We start from the raw sequence: 20,430 nt of genomic DNA, 5'->3' as shown, positions 1-20,430 counted from the left end.
GCAGAGGAAGGTGGATATCTGAGTTCCAGGCCAGCCTGGTCTAGAGTAAGTTCCAGAACAGAAAGGGTTACATAGAGAAACCCTGTCTCAAAAAACCAAAACCAAAACCAAAAAAGAAGAGGTGGGGGCCTCCTAGCATCATACAGATCATGCAGCAAACCAGGTCTAAATCCAGAGTTCAAACTTAACTCTCTAGACTTTAAATCTGTGTTCTTTCAACTCAACTAGGTTCTTCTTCATGAAAATAGCCAGGGGTTCTAAGGGCAGCTATTTGATCTCACTTTACAGACGAGGAAATAGGTCAAAAATGTAAAGTTACTTTCCCCAAATCCTACAGTTCCTAGCACCAACTTAAATGTTCAGAGGATATATAGTTATCTCACCAGATGTACAAATAAATGTATGACTGTTGATTCCTGCAATAAAAGACACCTTTTTATTACTTAAGATGACAAAACAAACCATACCTGTAAGATATGAGGTAAACTGCTTTGGCCCACAACGGACAGCGTAACGAGTAGTTGTTCTCACAGCTTTTGGCTCGGTCTGCAGTGCATCCCTGGGACAAAAGAGCGTTCCAGCTGACGTTTCTCCCCACCACCTTACTCGGACAAGGACCGAAGTGGGAGGCTTTGCAATCTTCCACACGACTTTGTTAATAGTAAGTTTGAGAAAGCAGCGTAACTGCCCTTCAACCAGAGGTGGCAGGCTTGTAGATGGTGAAATGTCACTCAGACCTATGGAGGAATACAACAAAACTGAGCTAAAATCCAGAATAACTATGGAAAACAAATTTTGCTTGTTTTTAATTTTTTTTTATATGGTCTTACTAAGATAGTCTTGGCTTGTTTGGAATCGTACTCATGTAGAATAAGCAGGCCTCAATCAAATTCAGAGATCCACCTGCTCCACCCCAATGCTCATTGAATGAAAAATAAAACTCCTCAGTGTCTATAGAGAAGGCTTTTCCTAGCTGTTCTAATACTGAGAAGTAATTAGAAAAACAGGCCATGGAATAACCCACCTGGTCACTTATATGAACTGATTAATTAACTATGCAACTAAGGCTGCATTCAACTCACTCTAAGGAAGGAACAGTTTGTGGTCAGCATGATAATCCAAACTAATTGAAAGGTACTATTTGAAAGACACAATTTAAACCCCGGTAGTTAGAGGTTTTGTTAAATACAGTTAAGATACATTACTTTTATCTCACTCTTAAATCTGTCGATAAACCTAAAACAGTAGGTCCCTTTATCCACAGTTTAGTATGTATCAACACAACTTAATATTTCAGCAAAGGCCATCTTAAATTGTCTTCTGTGGGGGAATGTGGAGATAAGCCTCTCGGAGGCCCACAGAGAACAGCGATCGATCGAAGCCATCAGCAGCCCCAAGACCCCTGATCCACTGCACACAGTGTTGATCTACTAGGGGCCCCTAGCACACCAGTGAAGTCTCAAATTGGATCTGAGGCTAGGGTGGTCTCCTGAGGTGACTTTGTCATCCCCCCACCTTCACCCCCACTTCCTCATAGCTACACCAACCCAATTGATTGCTATTGGTGCTTGAGGCTAGCATGGGATGCTCTGATTGGCCCTTCAGTCTTATAAAAACTCATACACGTAACAATAAAGTTAGAACTGCAGCTTTGGGTCTGTTCTCCAGAGTCTGATTCCTGGGCTTCTCCGTGGGCTCCGTCACCATTCACCCTCCTTGCCCCGGGTTCCTGTTCCCCACAGTCTTTGCTGCCAAGATGATGCAGTCAAGGACAGAGGCTAACATCTCTAGACTGGCTGCGATCTTTTAGTTCTGGATTCATAGTATTTACTAACTTTGAATCTTACTAGATTTCAGAAAGATAATGAATTGAAAAGTAAATCAAACAATCAATTACAACCAGTCAGCACCTCTTCTGAAAGATTTAGAAGAGACTTTAAAAACATATATATATCTGAGAGACTATGGCAGGGTGATCTCAAGTTCAGGGACAGCCTGAGGTCCACTGGGAAAATTCTGTCTCGACAAACAAATAAAGCCATTTATTCCTTTGACTTTTTCCTTGGGAAGTGATCATGCTTCATGAGAAGAGACTATATTGAAATCTATCTGATCAGGAATCAATACAAACAGTTCTTTCAACTAAAACAAAAACTTATGCCCTGTAGAATGGAGCAAATATCCACCATAAAGCTTAGAGATCACCTGTTGAAATATAAAAGCATATGCATATTCCTGCATATAATAAGTGTACCTGTATATGCACACTCAGTAGCAAGGTCATCCTGTAGTCCCACTACATTTCTACTTTGCCTTTCTTCTTACTAACCGGTGCTTGAACGGTTTGACATAGGGAACACTACCACTGGACATCTTTCTTCGCAGAGCCTCCATCACTCCTGGCAGAAAAGGCATTATCTCAAAAGTAGCCTGGATAGGATTCTTTCCTAGACTGTGCCTTCAGTTCAGTCCCTACCCCAAACATCTCATGTGCCATCCCTGTTCTCAACAGCGCTATCCTCACCAGAGAGACAACTATAATTTAAAAAGTTGGAGTTACCCAATGAGACATATTTAATTTTCAGGTTTTATGATCTTCCCTGAGTTCCTTGAGTAACTGTTGTCACTGAGGCCAACAATCTCTACTCTTCCGGTCAGCTTGGGTTACAGATTTCACCGACTCCTCCACCACACACAGTCTTTCATCATCTCAGGTTCTTCGGGAGTTAGTTGTGTCCTTTTCCCCCATACTCCAAATCCTACTACCACACATACCTATATCCTTGTCGTAAATACTACTCTTAATTTTGTACCTATTGGGGCTGGAGAGATGGCTCAGTGGTTAAGAGCACTGCCTGCTCTTCCAAAAGACCCGGGTTCAATTCCCAGCACCCACATGGCAGCTCACAACTGTCTGTAACTCTAAGATCTGACACCCTCACACCAATGCACATAAATTAAAAACTGACTTAAATATTTAAAAAATTGTACCGATTAATCCTCATTTTGCCTCATTTATCGACCTACCGGCGCTATTTTCTTAAAAAAAAAAAACTCTTTGAACTTTCCCTGGTTATTCTCTTATATTTTTGGTTGTGAGCTTAGCCTTTAACGGCTGAGCCATCTCTCCAGCCCTCCCTGGTTATTCTCTGTTGCGCCCTTTTTTGTTTTGTTTTGTTTTGTTTAACCGGAGAGGGTGGAGGTATCCTTAGATCTCCTTCGACCTTCTCTGCTTTCCTCAACCTTGGACACATAAAGTTACCTCTCTTCTTGCGCCCACGGCCGCCTCCAGGCACTTGGCCTTTTCGTTGTTTCATGCCGAGCCCGGGCCCTTGGTCACCAACTCAGCGCAGGTGCCAGCTACTAAGCTGTACACTCCCGCCATCCCTTCCCATGGCGCCTGCGTTCCCCGGCAACAGAAGCCGCTGGGAAGCCTGGGACGCAGGAAGAGGTAACTCTTCCTGTAACAGTTCCCGGAAAGCGGTGCTAATAGCCGGCGCCAATATGCTTTTCCCGCAAATGGACTACAACACCCAGGATGCTTTGCTTCCCTACCTTTAAGAGGTTGGACCGGAGCACCTGGAGGTGCGCAAGCGCAAAGTGATACATCATGTGAAGACTTCATTATCCAACATGCATTGCTTTCAGGAGGACTCCTTTTTCCGGTGAGGGTTGTCGAGTTCTCTTGACAGTAGTGCGAGGGATCCTTAGACTCCGTTACCCAGATTCCTTTGTGCGAAGGCTCTTGCGCACTTCCGGTGGAAGCGCAAAGGCGAGGGGGGCGGGGTTTACTGTGCCAGTGGGCGGTAGGCGGCGCTGCCGGTGGCTGGGTGCTGTCCAAAGGCGACTGGGCGTCGTTAAAGGAGTGCGCTGTGACCGGTTGTACCGCACGTATCTTGGGACGGAGCTTCGGCCACTGTTATCGACGTGCGGCCTCCCCCTTGATGTCGGCCCTCGAAAAAAGCATGCACCTCGGCCGCCTACCCTCTCGCCCTCCCCTGCCCGGCAGCGGGGGCAGTCAGAGCGGAGCCAAGATGCGCATGGGGTACGTGACTTGTACCTCTCTCCCAGGAGGCCAGGCCCAGGCTGTTGGAGAATGGTGTCTGTGCGTGCAGAGTGCTTCGGGAAGGATCGCCCTGAAGTGGAGGAAATGCTGGTGTTGGCCTGGAGATGTTTAGCTAGAGTAGAAGGTAGATTCGGGGACTAGGTGAGTCGCTAAGGGAGTAGAAATTGGAGGACGGAGAACGTTGGAGACGGGAGTAAGATCAAGGTTGAGAAAGATGAAAGGGTAATTTAAGGAATGACGGGAAAGCAATTCGAGAAGTGATGAGATTGGGAGAGAAACAGTGAAACGAGGAGAAATCTGCCATCTGACTGAGAGAAAAGTTGAGGGGGTCGCGTAAGTTGGCCAGGCGGAAGAAGGCTTTCACCTGAGGGGTATAGAGAACATCTGAGGCAGAAACTAGAGAGTAGAAGGTTTTAGAGAAAGTTTCCAGAAGTTCAAGAGTCAGGTTCAGACAATAAGGGATGAATTATTGGGGAATGGGCCTAAGGAAAGATGGAGAACGAGGCTAGGAGACTGTCACAGGGAGGGAGCCAAGAGGCTAAAGGAAATAGGTGAGGTGTGATGAGAAGACACTGGCTTGGAACAGTGACCAGAAATTGAAGAATGACTAGGAAGCACTGGAAAGGCTAAATCTGGGAAGCTTAAAAAGAATTGAGCATTCCGCCCCCCCCCCCAAGGAAATGGGACCTGAGGGAAGCCATGGTCTGTGATTTAGAATTAGTAAAGCACTTAACAATAAAATAGGAGATGGGGAGACAGTTTGCTGGAAAGGTAGTAACGCGCTCTCTCTCTCTCTCTCTCTCTGTCTCTGTCTCTCTGTCTCTGTCTCTGTCTCTCTCTCTCTGTCTCTCTCTCTCTCTCTCTGTCTCTCTCTCTGTCTCTCTCTCTCTGTGTGTGTGTGTGTGTGTGTGTGTTAAGAGTGTTTACTCATTTTTGTGGTATTAAGAACGGAAATCAGAACCAGACAAATGCCCCATCACTGAGCTGCACTTTCAATTTTACAACTGAGTTCATGAAAGAAACTTGGGAAATGTAGGTTCTTGACAGGCTTGTGCAAGTTACAGGATACCTGCCTGCTGGAGAAAGCATGATAGGAGAACATTCTAGAAAGGATTGCCGGAAAACAGAGAGAACTGGGTAGTCATTGGGTTATTTAGAGGATTGCTGATTGTAAAGAGAAGAGAGGTATGTGTTGTATTTGGGGTTTGAGATAGAAGCTGGTGGATGTTCCTGAGGAAAGGCCTACCAAAGAGACACATTCAGTTCCAAAGAAGTAGTGTGTCCACAAACTGACCAAAGTCAACGGAGCTAGATGTAGTGCTGTGAAGGCTGATTCTAGGAATGGAGAGAAAGAATCCCACAAATTAAAACGGGAGGTGAGGGTGGAGGGGTAGTGAAATGGTTGGGAAAATCAGAATCCAAGAGATGTATGATTTATAATAGAAAAATGTAAAAAAAAATTTAAAGCTAGATCGATGGATACATAGCAGCAGAAAAATGGAATGGAAGGCTTGTTATAAGACAAAATATAAATTGGTTGTGAAAGACATAAAGATTGAGCTTTTAACATAAAGAGAATTTGGAAGCTGACCTCTATCATTATTTTGTAAAATTGGCCTGAAATAGAAAACTAATTTAATAAACTTGATGGGTTTTTTATTTTATTTATTTATTTACTTCTTTTAGTTTTTTATTTATTTATTTATTTATTTTTTTAAAGACATGGTTTCACCATATTGCCAAGCCTAACTTTGAACTCATGAGTCTCCTGCCACACCTAGCTTAGGGGCTGTTTTTCCTAACTACCATTTGAACTTTCAGTACACTGGTACTCATCTATACACATTTATTTAAATGCTAGTTTAAAAAAAAAAAAAACAATTCTACATGCTTCAGTTAAATTTAAACAGACCTCAGCTCCTTGCTTTATCAAATATGTTTTCCAAAAATGAAGAACTGGGAGACAATATCAAGAAAAAAAAAATCTGTTCATTAGTTGCTAGTACTCCTTTTCAGTACTTTTTTTTTGCTTTTGTTTTTGTTTTCCAGACAGGGTTTCTTTGTTTAGCCTTGGCTGTCCTGGACTCACTTTGTAGACCTGGCTGCCCTTGAATTCACAAAGATCCACCTGCCTCTGCCTCCCTGAGTGCGGGGATTGTAGGCATCACCACTGTGCCCAGCTTCTTTAAACTTTTTAAGTAGATGCTTTGGTTTTATTGATTTAGGTCATTGCTTATTCTGGAAAGATAGTGCTTTAGAAAGATGCTGTTTCTTTTGATGTTTGATACAGCACCTTGCTTGTAGCCCAGGTTGACCTGGAATTGGTCTTCTTGCCTCAACCATTTGTGTACTAAGATTACAGGTTGACACCACCAAACCCTGCAGAAAAGTGCTTCTCTGTCATCGTGTTATGAAGAGAAGAGCAGATGTTGATGACTTGTGTGTGATCCTCAAGTGTCTTATTTTCCTTTTCTGCTTCCTTTTTCATACATAAGCTTTCTAAGTTTCATGCTAATATTATAAGTGAGTCTTCCTTTTAGAATCATAAAGCTGAAAGAGAACTTAGAGACCGTCCCGTTTTAGCACTGTGTCTTTTGGTTGAGGAACCTGAGAGTCCTACAAGTCTGTATTTTTGCTCTGTAAGGTAGACGCAAAGGAAATATTTTATTTTAGTAAATGTGAAAACCAAGACTCAAATATCCCTGCTCCTCAGTAAGGCACACTTAAAGGTCGACTGGTAGGGCTCCAGCTCTAAGGTGTCTAGACAGAGACCTATTGACTTGATTCGTGGTTATGACCCTACTCGTACTTGAGTTGTGCACCTTGTCTCTAGCATTCTCTTTTCTTAACCCTGATTTGACGCATCTCATTTCTTCCCATTTCAAAGCATCTTTTAGAATTTCTCCTTCTACTTGCCTTTTACTTCCTATCCTCTCTGCCTTGGTTTGATGGACACAGGGTCTTACTATGTAGCTCTGGCTGGCCTGGAACTCACTATGTAGACCAGGCTGATCTTGAACTTAGAGGATCCTTACATTTGCTTTCTGAGTGCTGGGATTGTAGGCATTGACCGTTACACACAACTGATCTTTGTTTGTTTGTTATTTTGTTTGTTTGTTTTGCTTTTTGTTTTGGGGGTTGTTTTTGCAACAAGGTCTCAGGCTGCCTCAAATTTTAGGCAGTCCTCTTTCCTAATTTCCCGTGCTGGGATTAGAAGTGTTTGCTAGGACACCTTGATTTCTTGCCTCATTCTCACTAAACTTTTGTGTACATTTGTTTATTCCAGCTCTTTCTATTTCAATTTTATGAATTTTGTTGAGTATCATTTGTTTTTTCAAGTAGTATTTAGAAATTCCAATATATTCATAGATAATATAATACTTATTTTTAAAATGTTTTGCATTGTCACTGCAACATAATTATGATATTTGGTTTAATCTACCTATAGTTCTACAGAATAGATATCTCCCTCCATTTATGGGTAAGGAAATTTTGCATCAGATCAAAAGTCACCCAACTGGTGTGTGGGAGAACTAGAATTCAACTTAGCTCCAGCCTTTGGGAGCCGTTTCCTTTTCAAGTATACCAGTGCGGCTCTTGGATAAGGCTTGAAATCCTGGTGGCCTGATTCCTTAATAAATGCTCTTGAACACACAAACATATGGTTCTTCGTATTTTCTACAGATTTTGAAGCTATTCTCATGAAATTGGATTGGGGTTCTTTTTGCCTTGCAGCCCTGATATGCCTGAGAGGATGTGCTCTTAAAAACCTCTGCTTGAGGCAGGGATATTTTGACCCACACATTTAATCCCGGCACTCGGGAATCGGAGGAGGCAGACCTCTGCCAGTTCAAGACCAGCCTAGTCTACAAAGCAAGTTCCAGGACAGAAAGGGTTATACAGAGCAACTGTCTAGAAAAAACACAAAATATATAAAACAAACAAACAAACAACAACAACAATGAAGAAAACAACAACAAACAAAATTTTGCCTGAGTGGGTGTGTATCATTACGATTGCAAAGACCACAGGGTGGTAAAGCTTTTCATTATTTATCAGTGGTTTTACTTTTAAAATGTTATATGTATGTGTGCATGTATACATATGAATGCAGGCCCCTGCTCTCGTAAAGGACCTAAGCTCAGATCCCAGCACCCACTTCAGATCGTTAGCTCACCCCACTTGTAACTCCAGCTTGAGGGGATCTAACCCCTTCTTCTGCCACCACGGGGACCTGCATTCATATGCATACCCAAGTTCCTGCATTATTAGCTTATTTTGTTTTCTGCTGTAGAGTCTCACTACATTGTCCAGGCCAGTCCCCACAGTTTCTCTGCGTAGCCTTGGCTGTCCTGGACTCACTTTGTAGACCAGGCTGGACTCAAACTCACAGAGATCTGCCTGCCTCTGCCTCCCAAGTGCTGAGATTAAAGGTGTGCACCACTACGCCAGACTTGACTGTTATGTCTTTTATGGATATCAGGTGTCTCAGGAATGTTTTGAAGAATTCAGCCAGAAGGAGAGAAAGAGCACTGTGAAGTGTGTTTGCTGAAGGGGATATATTTATTGTATTACTAAAAAACCCAAATCCTACTGTTTCTAGCTTGCTACTTTTAAAATTATATTTAAAAAATTGTGCGTGTGTGTGTGTTTAGGTCATTTTTCAAAACAGTGTTTCTCTGTGTAGCCCTTGCTGTCCTGGAACTCACTCTTTAGACCAGGCTGGCCTTGAATTCAGGGATCTACCTGCTTCTGCTTCTCAAGTGCTAGGATTAAAAGTGTACACCATCACCACTCAGCATAAAATATATTTTAATACTACAGAATTCATTTTATCCCCCCCCCCCTTTTTTTTAGACAGGCTTTCTTTGTGTAGCCTTGGCTGTCCTGCACTTACTTTGTAAACCAGGCTGATCTCAAACTCACAGAGACCCACCTGCCTCTGCCTCTTTGAGTGCTGGGATTACAGGCCTGTGCCATCATGCCCCACTCAGAATTAATCCTTTTAATGTGTGCAGTTTGGGCTAGTGATAAAGGTCAGTGGTAAACCGTGTATTTAGCATGCTGGAGTCCCTGGGTTTGATCCCCAGCACCACAGTAAATGAATAAATAAAATTCATTAATTTTTATTCTGTCTACTAGGCTGCACAGTGATCACTAATTCTAAACCATTTTCATTGTCACTGAGAAACTACCTGGAGCTGTCACTCTTCCGACCCCGAGCAACCATGAGTCTACTTTGTTTCTATGAATTTGCATGATCTTGACATAGTGATCTTTAGTAACTAGGTTCTTTCATTTAGCAGGATGTTTTTAGATACATCCATGTTGTTGCGTATATCTATACCTCATTTCTTTCTGTGACTCGATTTATTCCATTGTGTGGCTACACTCCCCACCCCCATCAGTTGATGGATGTTTTGCTTTTTATCTCTTAGGAATTATGGTGCCATGAGTATTTATTTGTGTAGAAATATGATTACAATTCTCTTGTGTGGATATCTAAGAATGGAATTGTCAGGTTATATGTAAATTAGGTTGAACTTTTGAAGAAATTGCCAGTTTGCTAATAGTTCTTTAAAGTTTTTCATGTATTTGGGATTATTTTCTCTTTATTGGTGTCAGAAATAGTTTTCTCAGTTGTCCTTTTATTCTGCATATCTTTTTCCAATGTAAAATTGTGTTTTTAATTATTTTATCTATCTGGATTTCTCATTTTTGAATATTAATTCACATAGAAGGCCCTTTCTCATCCAGATCATAGAGGAGTTCTTATATAGTCTTTTCCCTCCACCTTTGGGGCTTCTTGTTTTATATCTGGGTTAAATTTACTGTGATGTGCTAAGTGAGGAACAGTTTTTGTAATACTGTTTCCTTGAAGTCCTTTTCCCATTATGTAAATGTCACATTAATAAAGGAATTGTCCTGTCCTCCTTTATTACAATGACATCTTTATCATGTAACACATTTCCAGCATAGATTATTTTAAATGATGTGTTTCTTCTTTTCTGTTAGCTTATGTATTTGTATTATTGCTATATTTTTAGTGATAGGAGATTTAGTAATATATTTTAATAAATGGAAAACGAAGCTTTCCCCTCGCTCATATTTCCATGGCTCCTCTTATTTAATTCTTTCAAAATAAACTTTTGTTGTTGTTTCTCAGACAGGATCTTAACTATGTGGCTTAGTCTAGCCTTGAACTTGCTAAAGCTTCCTGGATGTTAGGATTATAGCTCTGTGCTGCCGCACCTGGTGTGGATATTGATTATTCATAGAATGTTCCAGAGTTGATCCCCGCAGACTTTGCACGTCCTTTCTTTTGCTCTCCTTACAGTGGTGGCTTTCCTCCTCTTGCTTCATAATTGTGTAGTTGGTTGTGATGTTTGCTGCAACTTTGCCTGCTCCGTCTTTATTTTTCCAAATCATTGGCGTAGGAATGCTATTGCTATGACTTGTTCAGACCAATTCTGATTCATCAATGTCAGGAAAAGAATGAGAGTTGTGCATGTAGATATGGCTGTGTGGAGGATGTAGGTAGTCAGTGACTCCTACGCCCAGCTCAGTTTTAACAAATACAAGAACTACAAATCCCCTCTCCTTTTCTTTGCACTATGGGTAAAGAAGGTGATTCCCTCTGCCATGCTCTTCTTGCCGCATTTAAACCACTTACTATTTGCCTGGGATCTTCTGACCAAAAGGCGTATTGTTGCCTACTGTCAGCAGACCTACTCTTTAGTATCTCCAAGCGAGTAATTAGCTTTTGTTTTTAAATCTAGTGAGCTCTCCATGGTATATTACTTGAAGGCAGATTTGGGAGGAATGGAGGAAGGAAAGGCCTTTCAGGCTATGAAATAGGGTTTTTTTTTTTTAAGAAAAGAAAAAAACCATTTAGTGTCCCATAGTATATATGTGGAAGCCAGAGGACAGCTTGCAGGAGTAGGTTCCGTTCTTCCACCATGTGAGTCTGGGAACCAAGCTCAGGTTGTCAGGCTCGGTGGCAACCCCTTTATCTGCTGACCCACTTTCTGCCCCAAGAAAAATCTGTTAATTAATAGAGCCATCAGAAGGTTCGATGCTCCACTTAGATGTCCCAGATGAGGTGCTGACTACTACCAGCACATGCTAACAATATATTTTGAAGACTGACTAAGAGCATATGTAGAACATTGCAGCCATTTCAAGCCCCACCAGAAAGACTGATTTTGCTTCCTGTCAAGTCTTTTTATCTTCTGCCATTACCAAGCCTTGTAGCTCTGGTCAGACTTCCCCACCCCTCCATGGCTGCCCTTCAACCACCATGGTATCATAGAAGGAATGTTTTGGCACCAGATATACTTGAGTAAAAATCTAGAGTGTTACCAAAAGGAACATTTCTGAGCCACCTTTAAAATAGAAATACTATAATTCTAGAATTTAAAATCATGCTGGCTATATAGCAGAACCTATTTGTTTTCCCTCCTAATGCAAGATTTGAGTTAGATAATTTCTAATGACTTGATTCAAATTGTATATAGTTTTCAAATTGCAACATCTACTTTAAGAGCATGTCCTTATCACTAGTAATGGGCACTCCAAACCTACTGTAACTCCCAGCCAGCCATCTGCTTGCTGTTTTCAGTTCTTTCTAAAGTACTGCTAATGAGGGCATCTTAAAAGCAGCAGTGCTTTGATTTAAGTGGCTGACTGCAATTAAACTTCAGTATTAGCCTCTGCTGCAAAATTCCTTATCTAGAGTTTGTGATAAGTGACTAGGACAGCACCTGTGACGTTTATAAGCCTTATCAGTAGCTCTCTAAGCAGTTCCTCAAGTCTAACAGGCCTACTTATATTTGAGGCATTTGCTTTAACACTTAACAACTTTCTTTCTTTCTTTCTTTCTTTCTTTCTTTCTTTCTTTCTTTCTTTCTTTCTTTCTTGTTCTCTCCCCTCTTGCCTTGGATGATTAGTTTTCTTCATTTGGTTATCTCCTAGTAGAAACCACACCTCTGTAGCTGTTTTGGCTCCTTGTAGATATAACACCCATTGGATGTAACCATTGCTAATCTATCTCTTCCTCAAAGAGCTGCTTTAGGATAAGAATTTTTGCCAGAGTTTTCTGTGGTGTATTAAGTTTTGTGTGTGCACACATGTAGGAGGTCAGAGACCAAGCCACAGGAATCCTGGTTCTTCCTTTCCACCCTGTGGGTCCCGGGGTTGAACTCAGGTCATCAGGCTGAGCCCAAGGCATTTTATCACCATCCCTCTCTGACCCTTTATTAAGTGCTGGCCGTTGGTAGAGCCCTATTTTACCCCTATTCTAAGAGTAATCTTATTTCCCCACTATGCCTTGAAGATGGCATAACCAGAGCTATATTTCCTTTTTTATTAAAATTTGCTAAGCTTTATAGAGTAATAGAATTTGTACTTTATTTCACCAGAGTGTAGGTACAATAGGACTTTTTTAAGTCTTAAAACTAGATCATGCTTGTTACTGGTCTCTTTACTATAAGAACACATTCCTGGTTGTCTTTTCCTCTTTAATTCTCCTAACCTGAAAGCAACTCAATTCATACAGGAGAGTAATATCTATTAGCAGTTAGTTCTGTACTAGCTTAATTTTATAGGATCTTTTTTTTCCCCCCTGCTCTTGCCCTGTTCATATCTTATTCTTTGACTGAAACTATTTTGTAAGGAGGTGCCACCTATACACTGGTGACTCAGGTCTAGGTACTAGATCAAATAGTGCACTTTTAAATGGAAGCATCAAAAGCTCTCCATAATTATGTCTCGGGCAATGGCGTTAAGACTTTATTTATTGGTTGATGGTGAGCATTGAACTCAGGCTGCATGCATACCAGTTATGTTCCTTTCCACTGAGCCACACTGCCAGCCCACTGAAGGCTTTTTGCATGTGCCAGCTGCTACATTTATTTGCTTGAGGTCTTGTCTTCACTTCCTGCTCTCACAGAGCACTTTGAGGCCACTCAGCCCGAGCCTTTTCTCTCCCTATCTCCTGAGCACCCATAACATGTTTTGTCATTTCCACTCGCTTGTTCATTTTTACGTGTTAGTAGTTGGTTTTTCCTTTTTTCTATTGTTACTGTGTCGAACTTGTGTGTGCTAAATTAATGCAAATTGATTGCTTCCCTTTATAAAATTCAAACTCCTGGAGTGCAAAGCGTTTTGTTTCTTTGTTCCTTCTGTAATAGTTAAAGAAATGCTTTTGTAAATTTGATTTGGTGGATGCATAACATTCACTTCACGTGGATGTTAGGGCAAAGCTAAGCTTTGCCTGACCAGTGCAAACCTATTGTTCCGGTCCTGCTTTATGCTGTCTATGTGGCACCTGTCATTTATACACGGGATCAGCAGCTTTCCTCTGAAGGACCTCACAGAATGGCCGCTGTAGCCCTTGAGCTCTGCTGTGGTAGGGTGAAGGAAACCAGTCAGTGAACGGACTTGTGCTCCAATAGTGCTTTATTTGTGGACACCAAGGTTTGAATGTTTTCTACTTTTCTTTACTCTTGTTACTTTTAAACAACTGAATTGGAATCCAAAACAGCTTCCTTCCTTGATCATATAATTTCATGTCATTAAGCAGTCTCAGTCTCTCTCTCTCTCTCTCTCTCTCTCTCTCTCTCTCTCTCTCTCATCCTACCCTTTCAGACACCACTCTCAACTCATGGGCCATACAGAAATAGAAGGATTGCCTCAGACTTGCCTGCAGACATGGTTTTCAACTCTATTTCAATACTGTTGGTTCAGTACTACTGTCTTATAGAAGAAAGAAGAAAGGTTTTAAAAAGCAAAGTAGGATTCCTGCCTTGCTTCACTAATTAGCAATAACCACAGTAATCTTGACTTTGTTTTCTTAAAATATGTAAAACGAGTCTTACTCGGTTTTGAGGAGAACATAGGATTCTGTGTATGCAGACTCACTGTTTTGGGGTGTAACACAATTCAGTAGAAATCTGTTTATTGTATACTACTGATCCACCTGCCTCAGCCTCCTAAGCGTTCAAATCACAAGTGTGCACCATCACATCTGGCTCAGTGATCACAGTTTTGAGTCTCATTTCTATTAAGTCTATGGTCCCCCTCTCCTGCATTACAGTTTAGAGTGGACAGTGCTAAACTGTTGGGGGAGAGGGCATGTTTTCATTGTTTCTGAGTGTTACTCGGTCCTTCAGCAAATGTGAGCTCCAATGACCTAACCACTTTGAAGCAAGTAAAGTGCAAAGGGAGTTTATACTTAAATAAGTAAGTAAATCAATCACAATTTTGTTGTTAGGAGAATAAAGAAAAATTGTGTGTACAAAGCTCCGCCAGTCATCAAATTGAACCATTAAGAAAAAGGCCTATCAATTAAATTGTGATATGATACTTTATCAGTTAGAGTTCACTTCCTATTTGGATAAAAAAATTTCACATTATTTTATATGAGCTCTGTTGGAGTGATCATATTTCACTTATGAGCGCATGCAGAAAGGGAAAAGGGAGCAAAATAAAACACAGTGCTTCTGACACGTTTTCATATTTAGTCTTCACTCTTATGAATCACTCTGACCAATATAGTTTTCTGTGCCTCACAGGAACATTGGCCATGGAGCGTTTCTTAAAACCAAACCCACCCACATGCCAGCACCATGCTTATGTAAAACCGTCTTACTTTTGACATCTGCTGCTGATGTCATTTGACTACACATCTAGGCCTCAGACCCTTCAGTTCGCAGTGGTTGGAGGACCACTTGACATTACTCTCCAAGTCTGCTCCCGGCCTGTCACTACCTACCTACCTTGACATTTCTGGTTCTGGTTTTGCTGTTCACTCTTCTACAGTCACAGTTGACTTAGGGCTGCTCCTTGGCCACCTGCATTGTTGAAGCATTGCTAACTTAAATAGGAACAGAAATGTACCAGAATTGATAGAACATAGCAAAGAAGTTTCTGTTGGATTGCTTTCCACCGTTTATAGTGATTCCACACGTGTGCCACTTCACTTTCCCTCAAAATGACGTGAGCTAGGCTCATGCAGTTTTTGAAAACAGAGTCAAGGTTATGCCAGCAATATGTTAGGTAGTGAGGTCACATAGGTAACTCTAGTTCATTGAAAATAGATGTTTTAGCCTTTTAAATTTTTGGTAAAATAAGTTAGTGACTATGTTGTCCTCAGGTTGGGTGAGTAGTGGAATAAATATTGGCCTTTCCCCCTAAATTAAAGTGGATATAAAATTACAGCTCTTCTTACTGTGTGGCAGCACTTTCGTATCTATGCATTTTAAGCAAAGTGTATTTTCATGTTGTCTGACTCAGCAGGTTAAAGTTGCTTGTGGATTAAGTGTCTTGTGCGAAATGGTGTTCAGTGAAGCACACTGTCACCTACTTGCTTGAAGCTGCATTATTTGAGCACTCCTGCTATATAGCCCTGACTTGTCTATGCAAGACCTTATATAAACCACTGTCATTTCTACTTTTGGACTCCACAATGCCTGATATCTGGATAATTTAATATTCTCACCACCAACAGAATTAAGAACAGGACTTAGGATTTTCACGTACAGTAAGTGCATCAGTATTTATGACAGAATTCTCTTAAAGCACCTCCTGTGTTCTCTCTCTGAGAGTAGCAATGGCTAAGGTGGACAGAGGTCTTCAATTGCGTCTCGCGTCATGCCCTGGGTGTCCCGTCGTTATCACTCAGCTGCAAACCTTTACTCTCAGTCTGTTTCCAGCTTCGCTGAAAGCCCCCGCCTGTGGTTATGCTCCCTTCCCCACAGCGGAACGAGGTCCCTGTCCCATCGCCTAAGATTTCTGGGGATAATTGCCAGCTTTGATGGTTTCAAGAACAGAGGACCTAATACTATTTTGAGGACAGTATGGAGAACTGATTTTTTAAAAAGTGACCTGAGAATGGTTTTTTAAAAAGATGTGTCAGTGGTTTTGTTGTTGTTTGTTTGTTTGTTTGGTTGGTTTTTTGAGACAGGGTTTCTCTGTGTAGCCTTGACTGTCCTGGACTCACTTTGTAGACCAGGCTGGCCTCGAACTCACAGTGATCCACCTGCCTCTGCCTCCCGAGTGCTAGGATTAAAGGTGTGCGCCACTACACCCGGCCTGCTGTCAATGGTTTTAGACAAGGTATTTATCTTCTTTTTGTTGTCAGTTCTAAAACCCAGAAATTTGTTGTAGAAATTAGTGTTTCTTTGTTGTCTCCTCAACCTGTTAAAACCTCACTCAATTGCAGTAATTTGGCAAAAGCCAGGCACGACGGTGTGCACTTGTAACAGCGGGGCCGACGTGGAGACAGGTCTTCGTGCTTTCATGGAAGTGTTTTACCACCTGAACCACCTCCCTAGCCACCCTAAGTATTGTTTCAATTTTTTAAAAATTGAAAAAATAATCTACTTATATTGTTATTGGGGGTGGGATGGGCATGCCATCGTGTGCACATGGAGGCCAGAGGACAATTTTGTGGAGCCAGTTTTCTCCTTGCACCTTGCATGGGTTCTGGAGATTGAGCTCGTCACATTTTTTAAAAAAAATTTTTTATTTATTTATTTATTTATTTTTATTTTTATTTTTATTTTTTATTTTATTTTATTTTTTTGAGCTTGTCACATTTTTGAAATAAGTTCTTTTATCCACTGAGCCATCTCACCTACACTGCCCCCTAACTCTTAGTATTCTTTTTTTTACTCTTAGTATTCTTAACAGTGATACTTTGATAGAATTGTTCTATATGTTTTAAGTTTTTTATGGTAACTATATAGAATTGTAACTTATTTATGTTGATCTTGTCTTCTATAACAAAACTAAAGTTGATCTTGAAGATTTTTTTTTTTTGAATTATTGAGGGTTTTCCCATAGGTGTTGTAATCTGAGTAGAAAAGTTCTAGTTAAATCACTATCTGTTCCTAAATGGTACAAAGAGTTTAAGAACCTGTGCCAGGTAGAGGGATAGCATCTGTAGCTGATTTATTATTATTATTATTATTATTATTATTATTATTATTATTATTATATTTATTTTAGTTTTTTGAGACAGGGTTTCTCTGTTATCTTGGCTGTAGACCAGGCTGGCCTTGAACTCACAGTGATCCACCTGCCTCTGCCTCCCAAGTGTTGGGATTAAAGGCTTCACCACCATGCCTATCTATAAAGATCTGTTAAAGAGGAGGAAGGCAGAAAGGATTAGAGTCTGGAAGAGACTTGAACTTGTTTCATGGCTTGCTGTCTTTGAAAATAGGAGAAGAGCCTACAGGTTGCATATTCTAGGCAGCTGTCAGCCCCTGGAAGTGATGACACACCCTGGGCACCAGAAGAACTTACTACTACTAATTTGCTTATTGCTTGTAGGCCTTTGCACTAGACATAACAGCAGTAATTGAGACAGTAGGAATCACAAGCACACTCATATCTCTACTTTGAAATTAAGATTAGGGTTGTTACTTTGATGTTATATAATTATTTCTTTCTCTTATAATGACAATGCCCTGGCCTAGTTCTTCCTTTTTCCTGCAGCCAACTTCCTATCCTCTGCCGACCTCCAGGCTCTGACATACATCCTGCATGCCTGCACAGGGCTCCTCCCACCATCTGACTTCATCCCTCCTGCTCCATCCCATCCTACATCCAGGCCCATTTCAACCTGCCAGGACCCAGCACAGTGAGTCTACCAGACTCTCCCCTCCGCTTCCCCTCCCCAATTCCTGACCAGGACTGATCTGCTCAGCTCTACCTACTCCACCCCTAGGTTCCAGGCCAACCCAGCTCAAACATCCTGTGCTCTGTCCCAGCCTGCTGTGTCTACATCAGACACAAAACTCAAAAGAAGAGGTCCATACACACGTACAAAACAAACAATATAAAAGATCAAGACAGCATTTCTACCCTAAAATCTGCCAGTCTTATCACAATGTTCTCCAATATAATTATCTAGATGAACCCAAGACATAGGATTTAAAAAGTAATCATAGGCATCATAAAAGAAGTTAAGGAGTTTAAAGAAGACACAAAGAAACACATCAGTGTATTTAAAGATATAAATGCTGAGTGATGCCCAAGAAAACACAAACTTTAGAATGAATGAAATGATAGCAACAATCCAAGATTTGAAAAGTCTCTTCCAGACTCTAATCCTTTCTGCCTTCCTCCTCTTTAACAGATCTTTATAGATAGGCATGGTGGTGAAGCCTTTAATCCCAACACTTGGGAGGCAGAGGCAGGTGGATCACTGTGAGTTCAAGGCCAGCCTGGTCTACAGCCAAGATAACAGAGAAACCCTGTCTCAGTAACGAGAAATGTTGAAGAAAACTCCAGCTGAGATGAAGATGGAAAGGTAGTGGAGGGGGGAATATGATGAGCACATGTCATCTGCATATATGGGAATCTTACAACTACGCCCATTATCTTGTACAGTTAGTATAAGCTGTTCAGAACACATAGTAAATAAAAATTATTCACATGACTCCAAAGTCATACTTAATTGTGTATTCAGAACAGCCTAACTTGTGCCCTTTCCCTACAAGTAGCCATACTTTCTCTACAGGTAGCCATTTCCCCTCATTTTTGTTTGAACTTGCAGTTTAACAGATATACATAAAAACACTGTACTTACTGTTCCACTTTGTAAAATCTAAAGCAGCCTTATCACTCCTTTGCTGTACATGGAGGTCTCTTCATTTTGTCTTTAGCTCCATAGTACTCTTGTGTTTAAGCCCAGAATGTTCAGCCTGATGCAGTTGACAGGCATCGTGTTCTTCTAGTCCCTTTCTGTGTCACGTGGTGATGGCATGACAAGCACATGACAAGTCCTTCAGTGCTCTCCTAGCTTCCTGCAGTTTTAGTAACATAAACTCCCTTTGTGGTCTTGGGATCAATTGAGCTTCATGCATCTGCGCTGAAGCCTACGACATCATGTCTGTGTGGGTATCCATCCTGTCCTGTTTCACATGAGGCTTGCGTGTTCTTCTCTTTGTAGTTCTTTGCTTGTTCTCTAGTCTTTGTTTCTACACTTTTCTAGATGTAGCCAAATGAATGATAGTTGTTGTTCATGTCAGAGGGTTCTTACTTTACCAATTTCAGTAATAGATGCTTCTAATGTTTAGGGAAACAGTCCCTTACCATCTTCTCAGAGTGCAGCATGACCACATCTGTAGCATTTCCATTGTTTTAGGTGTTACAGATAGAAAGAGTGCAAGCCCTAAGTCCTTTATGCAAGTCCTGGCACTTGAGGATTTGGCTGTCTTTGTGGGGTTCTGAAACCCACCTCCCATCGACACCGATGAACGCCTCTAATATAGTCTATTCTTTGCATTAGCCATGGCTCAACAGTCTTGTAATTATTGGAAATGAGATAATCTGATTTCAGAGCCATGCTGTAGCCCATGAAATGTACTTAACCACCCTTCTGAAAGTAGCAGTTGTGTGGCCTCGGCGTCCGTGGGCAGACTGCTCTGTGCCCCATTGAACTGCTGTGGTCTCTGAGTCAGGTAATCACGTTAGAGTTTGTTTCCAAACTGAGTTGATCCTTATCCTTACTCGTGTACTACAGGCGCGATTGCCATAGTTATGTAGTGTCTCATTTTCTTTTACTGGAAACCTTATTAGGTTTAAGTAAAGGGATTGTGTTTATTAGTCTCCAAGCCATTTAATAGTAGTAATATTGGATATATACTGAGGCACCAAGCTAAGTGCTATATTCACATTGGCTCGTTTCACTGTGTCAACAGATGCTAATTATTAGTGTGTCAGGTTCTGCGAATACATGGGGAATGTTCTTGCTCTCAGAGATCTCACATGGGTGCCATGTTAGATGGATTAACTGGAGAACTATAGCAAATGTAGAACTAAAATATTTTTAGAAAATGTATAAATAGAGCAAGCTAGCCTGAGAGTAGTGAGTAGTGGGAAGGCTGCCTTAATCCTCGTGCCAGCCTGAATGAAGTTGACAATACAGCCCATCAGGCATGGAGAAGCTCGGCTGGTAGAAATTACGTACTATATTTAAACCCACACAGGAAGCACGGAATTGGGTTATAAAAATAAACATATTAGGAAACAAATGAAAGCTTATTACAGGTTTACCAACTGTTTTTTAAAAAGTATATTATCTTGCCATTTTCGTTTTCTCTTTTCTCTAGAAATAGGATGTTGGGGATCAGAGTTCAGGTCTATAGTTCTTAATACAGTTGCAAATGGAGCACTAGAGTTGTATACGCCCAGGACCTGTATGTGTGATTTTCATGGAGTGTCCACAGCTCTTCTCAGAGTCTGAATGTGGGCTGTGATCACAGCGAAGGCTCTGCGAATTGGGCAAAAGACAGATTGCTTTGTGTCTCACAGTACTGTTTTGTCCCTCTCTGCCAAGACAGTAGCAGGAAATA

At 41.2% G+C, this 20,430-nt stretch overlaps 2 protein-coding genes across 5 annotated transcripts in view; one reads left to right on the top strand and one right to left on the bottom strand.

Moving 5' to 3' along the window:
* C2CD3 (C2 domain containing 3 centriole elongation regulator) overlaps nucleotides 1-3,731 on the bottom strand; it is a 107,365-nt gene extending 103,634 nt beyond the window's left edge. For 2 of the 3 annotated variants that reach the window (XM_084772933.1, XM_084772935.1), the window contains exons 1-2: nucleotides 3,556-3,731; nucleotides 468-737 (exon numbers count right to left, since the gene is read on the bottom strand). In XM_084772933.1, coding sequence (XP_084629059.1) covers nucleotides 468-737; nucleotides 3,556-3,625 — 340 coding nt within the window. In that variant the 5' untranslated portion in view covers nucleotides 3,626-3,731. Of the gene's footprint in view, nucleotides 1-467; nucleotides 738-3,262; nucleotides 3,510-3,555 lie in introns of those variants that run through there. The other variant, XM_084772934.1, reaches the window with a different exon arrangement.
* Nucleotides 3,732-3,800: 69 nt separating this feature from the next.
* The window catches only part of PPME1 (protein phosphatase methylesterase 1), a 53,054-nt gene continuing 36,424 nt past the window's right edge, over nucleotides 3,801-20,430 (top strand). The window contains exon 1 of one of the 2 annotated variants that reach the window (XM_084772947.1): nucleotides 3,801-4,045. In XM_084772947.1, the coding sequence (XP_084629073.1) occupies nucleotides 3,945-4,045 (101 nt within the window). In that variant the 5' untranslated portion in view covers nucleotides 3,801-3,944. Of the gene's footprint in view, nucleotides 4,046-18,233; nucleotides 18,384-20,430 lie in introns of those variants that run through there. The other variant, XM_084772948.1, reaches the window with a different exon arrangement.

The sequence above is a fragment of the Acomys minous genome (assembly GCF_964271855.1).
Source record: "Acomys minous genome assembly, chromosome: 2".
Lineage (NCBI taxonomy): Eukaryota > Metazoa > Chordata > Mammalia > Rodentia > Muridae > Acomys > Acomys minous.
The sequence above is the reverse complement of the archived record's forward strand: the minus strand, read 5'-3'. Positions and strand labels throughout refer to the sequence as shown.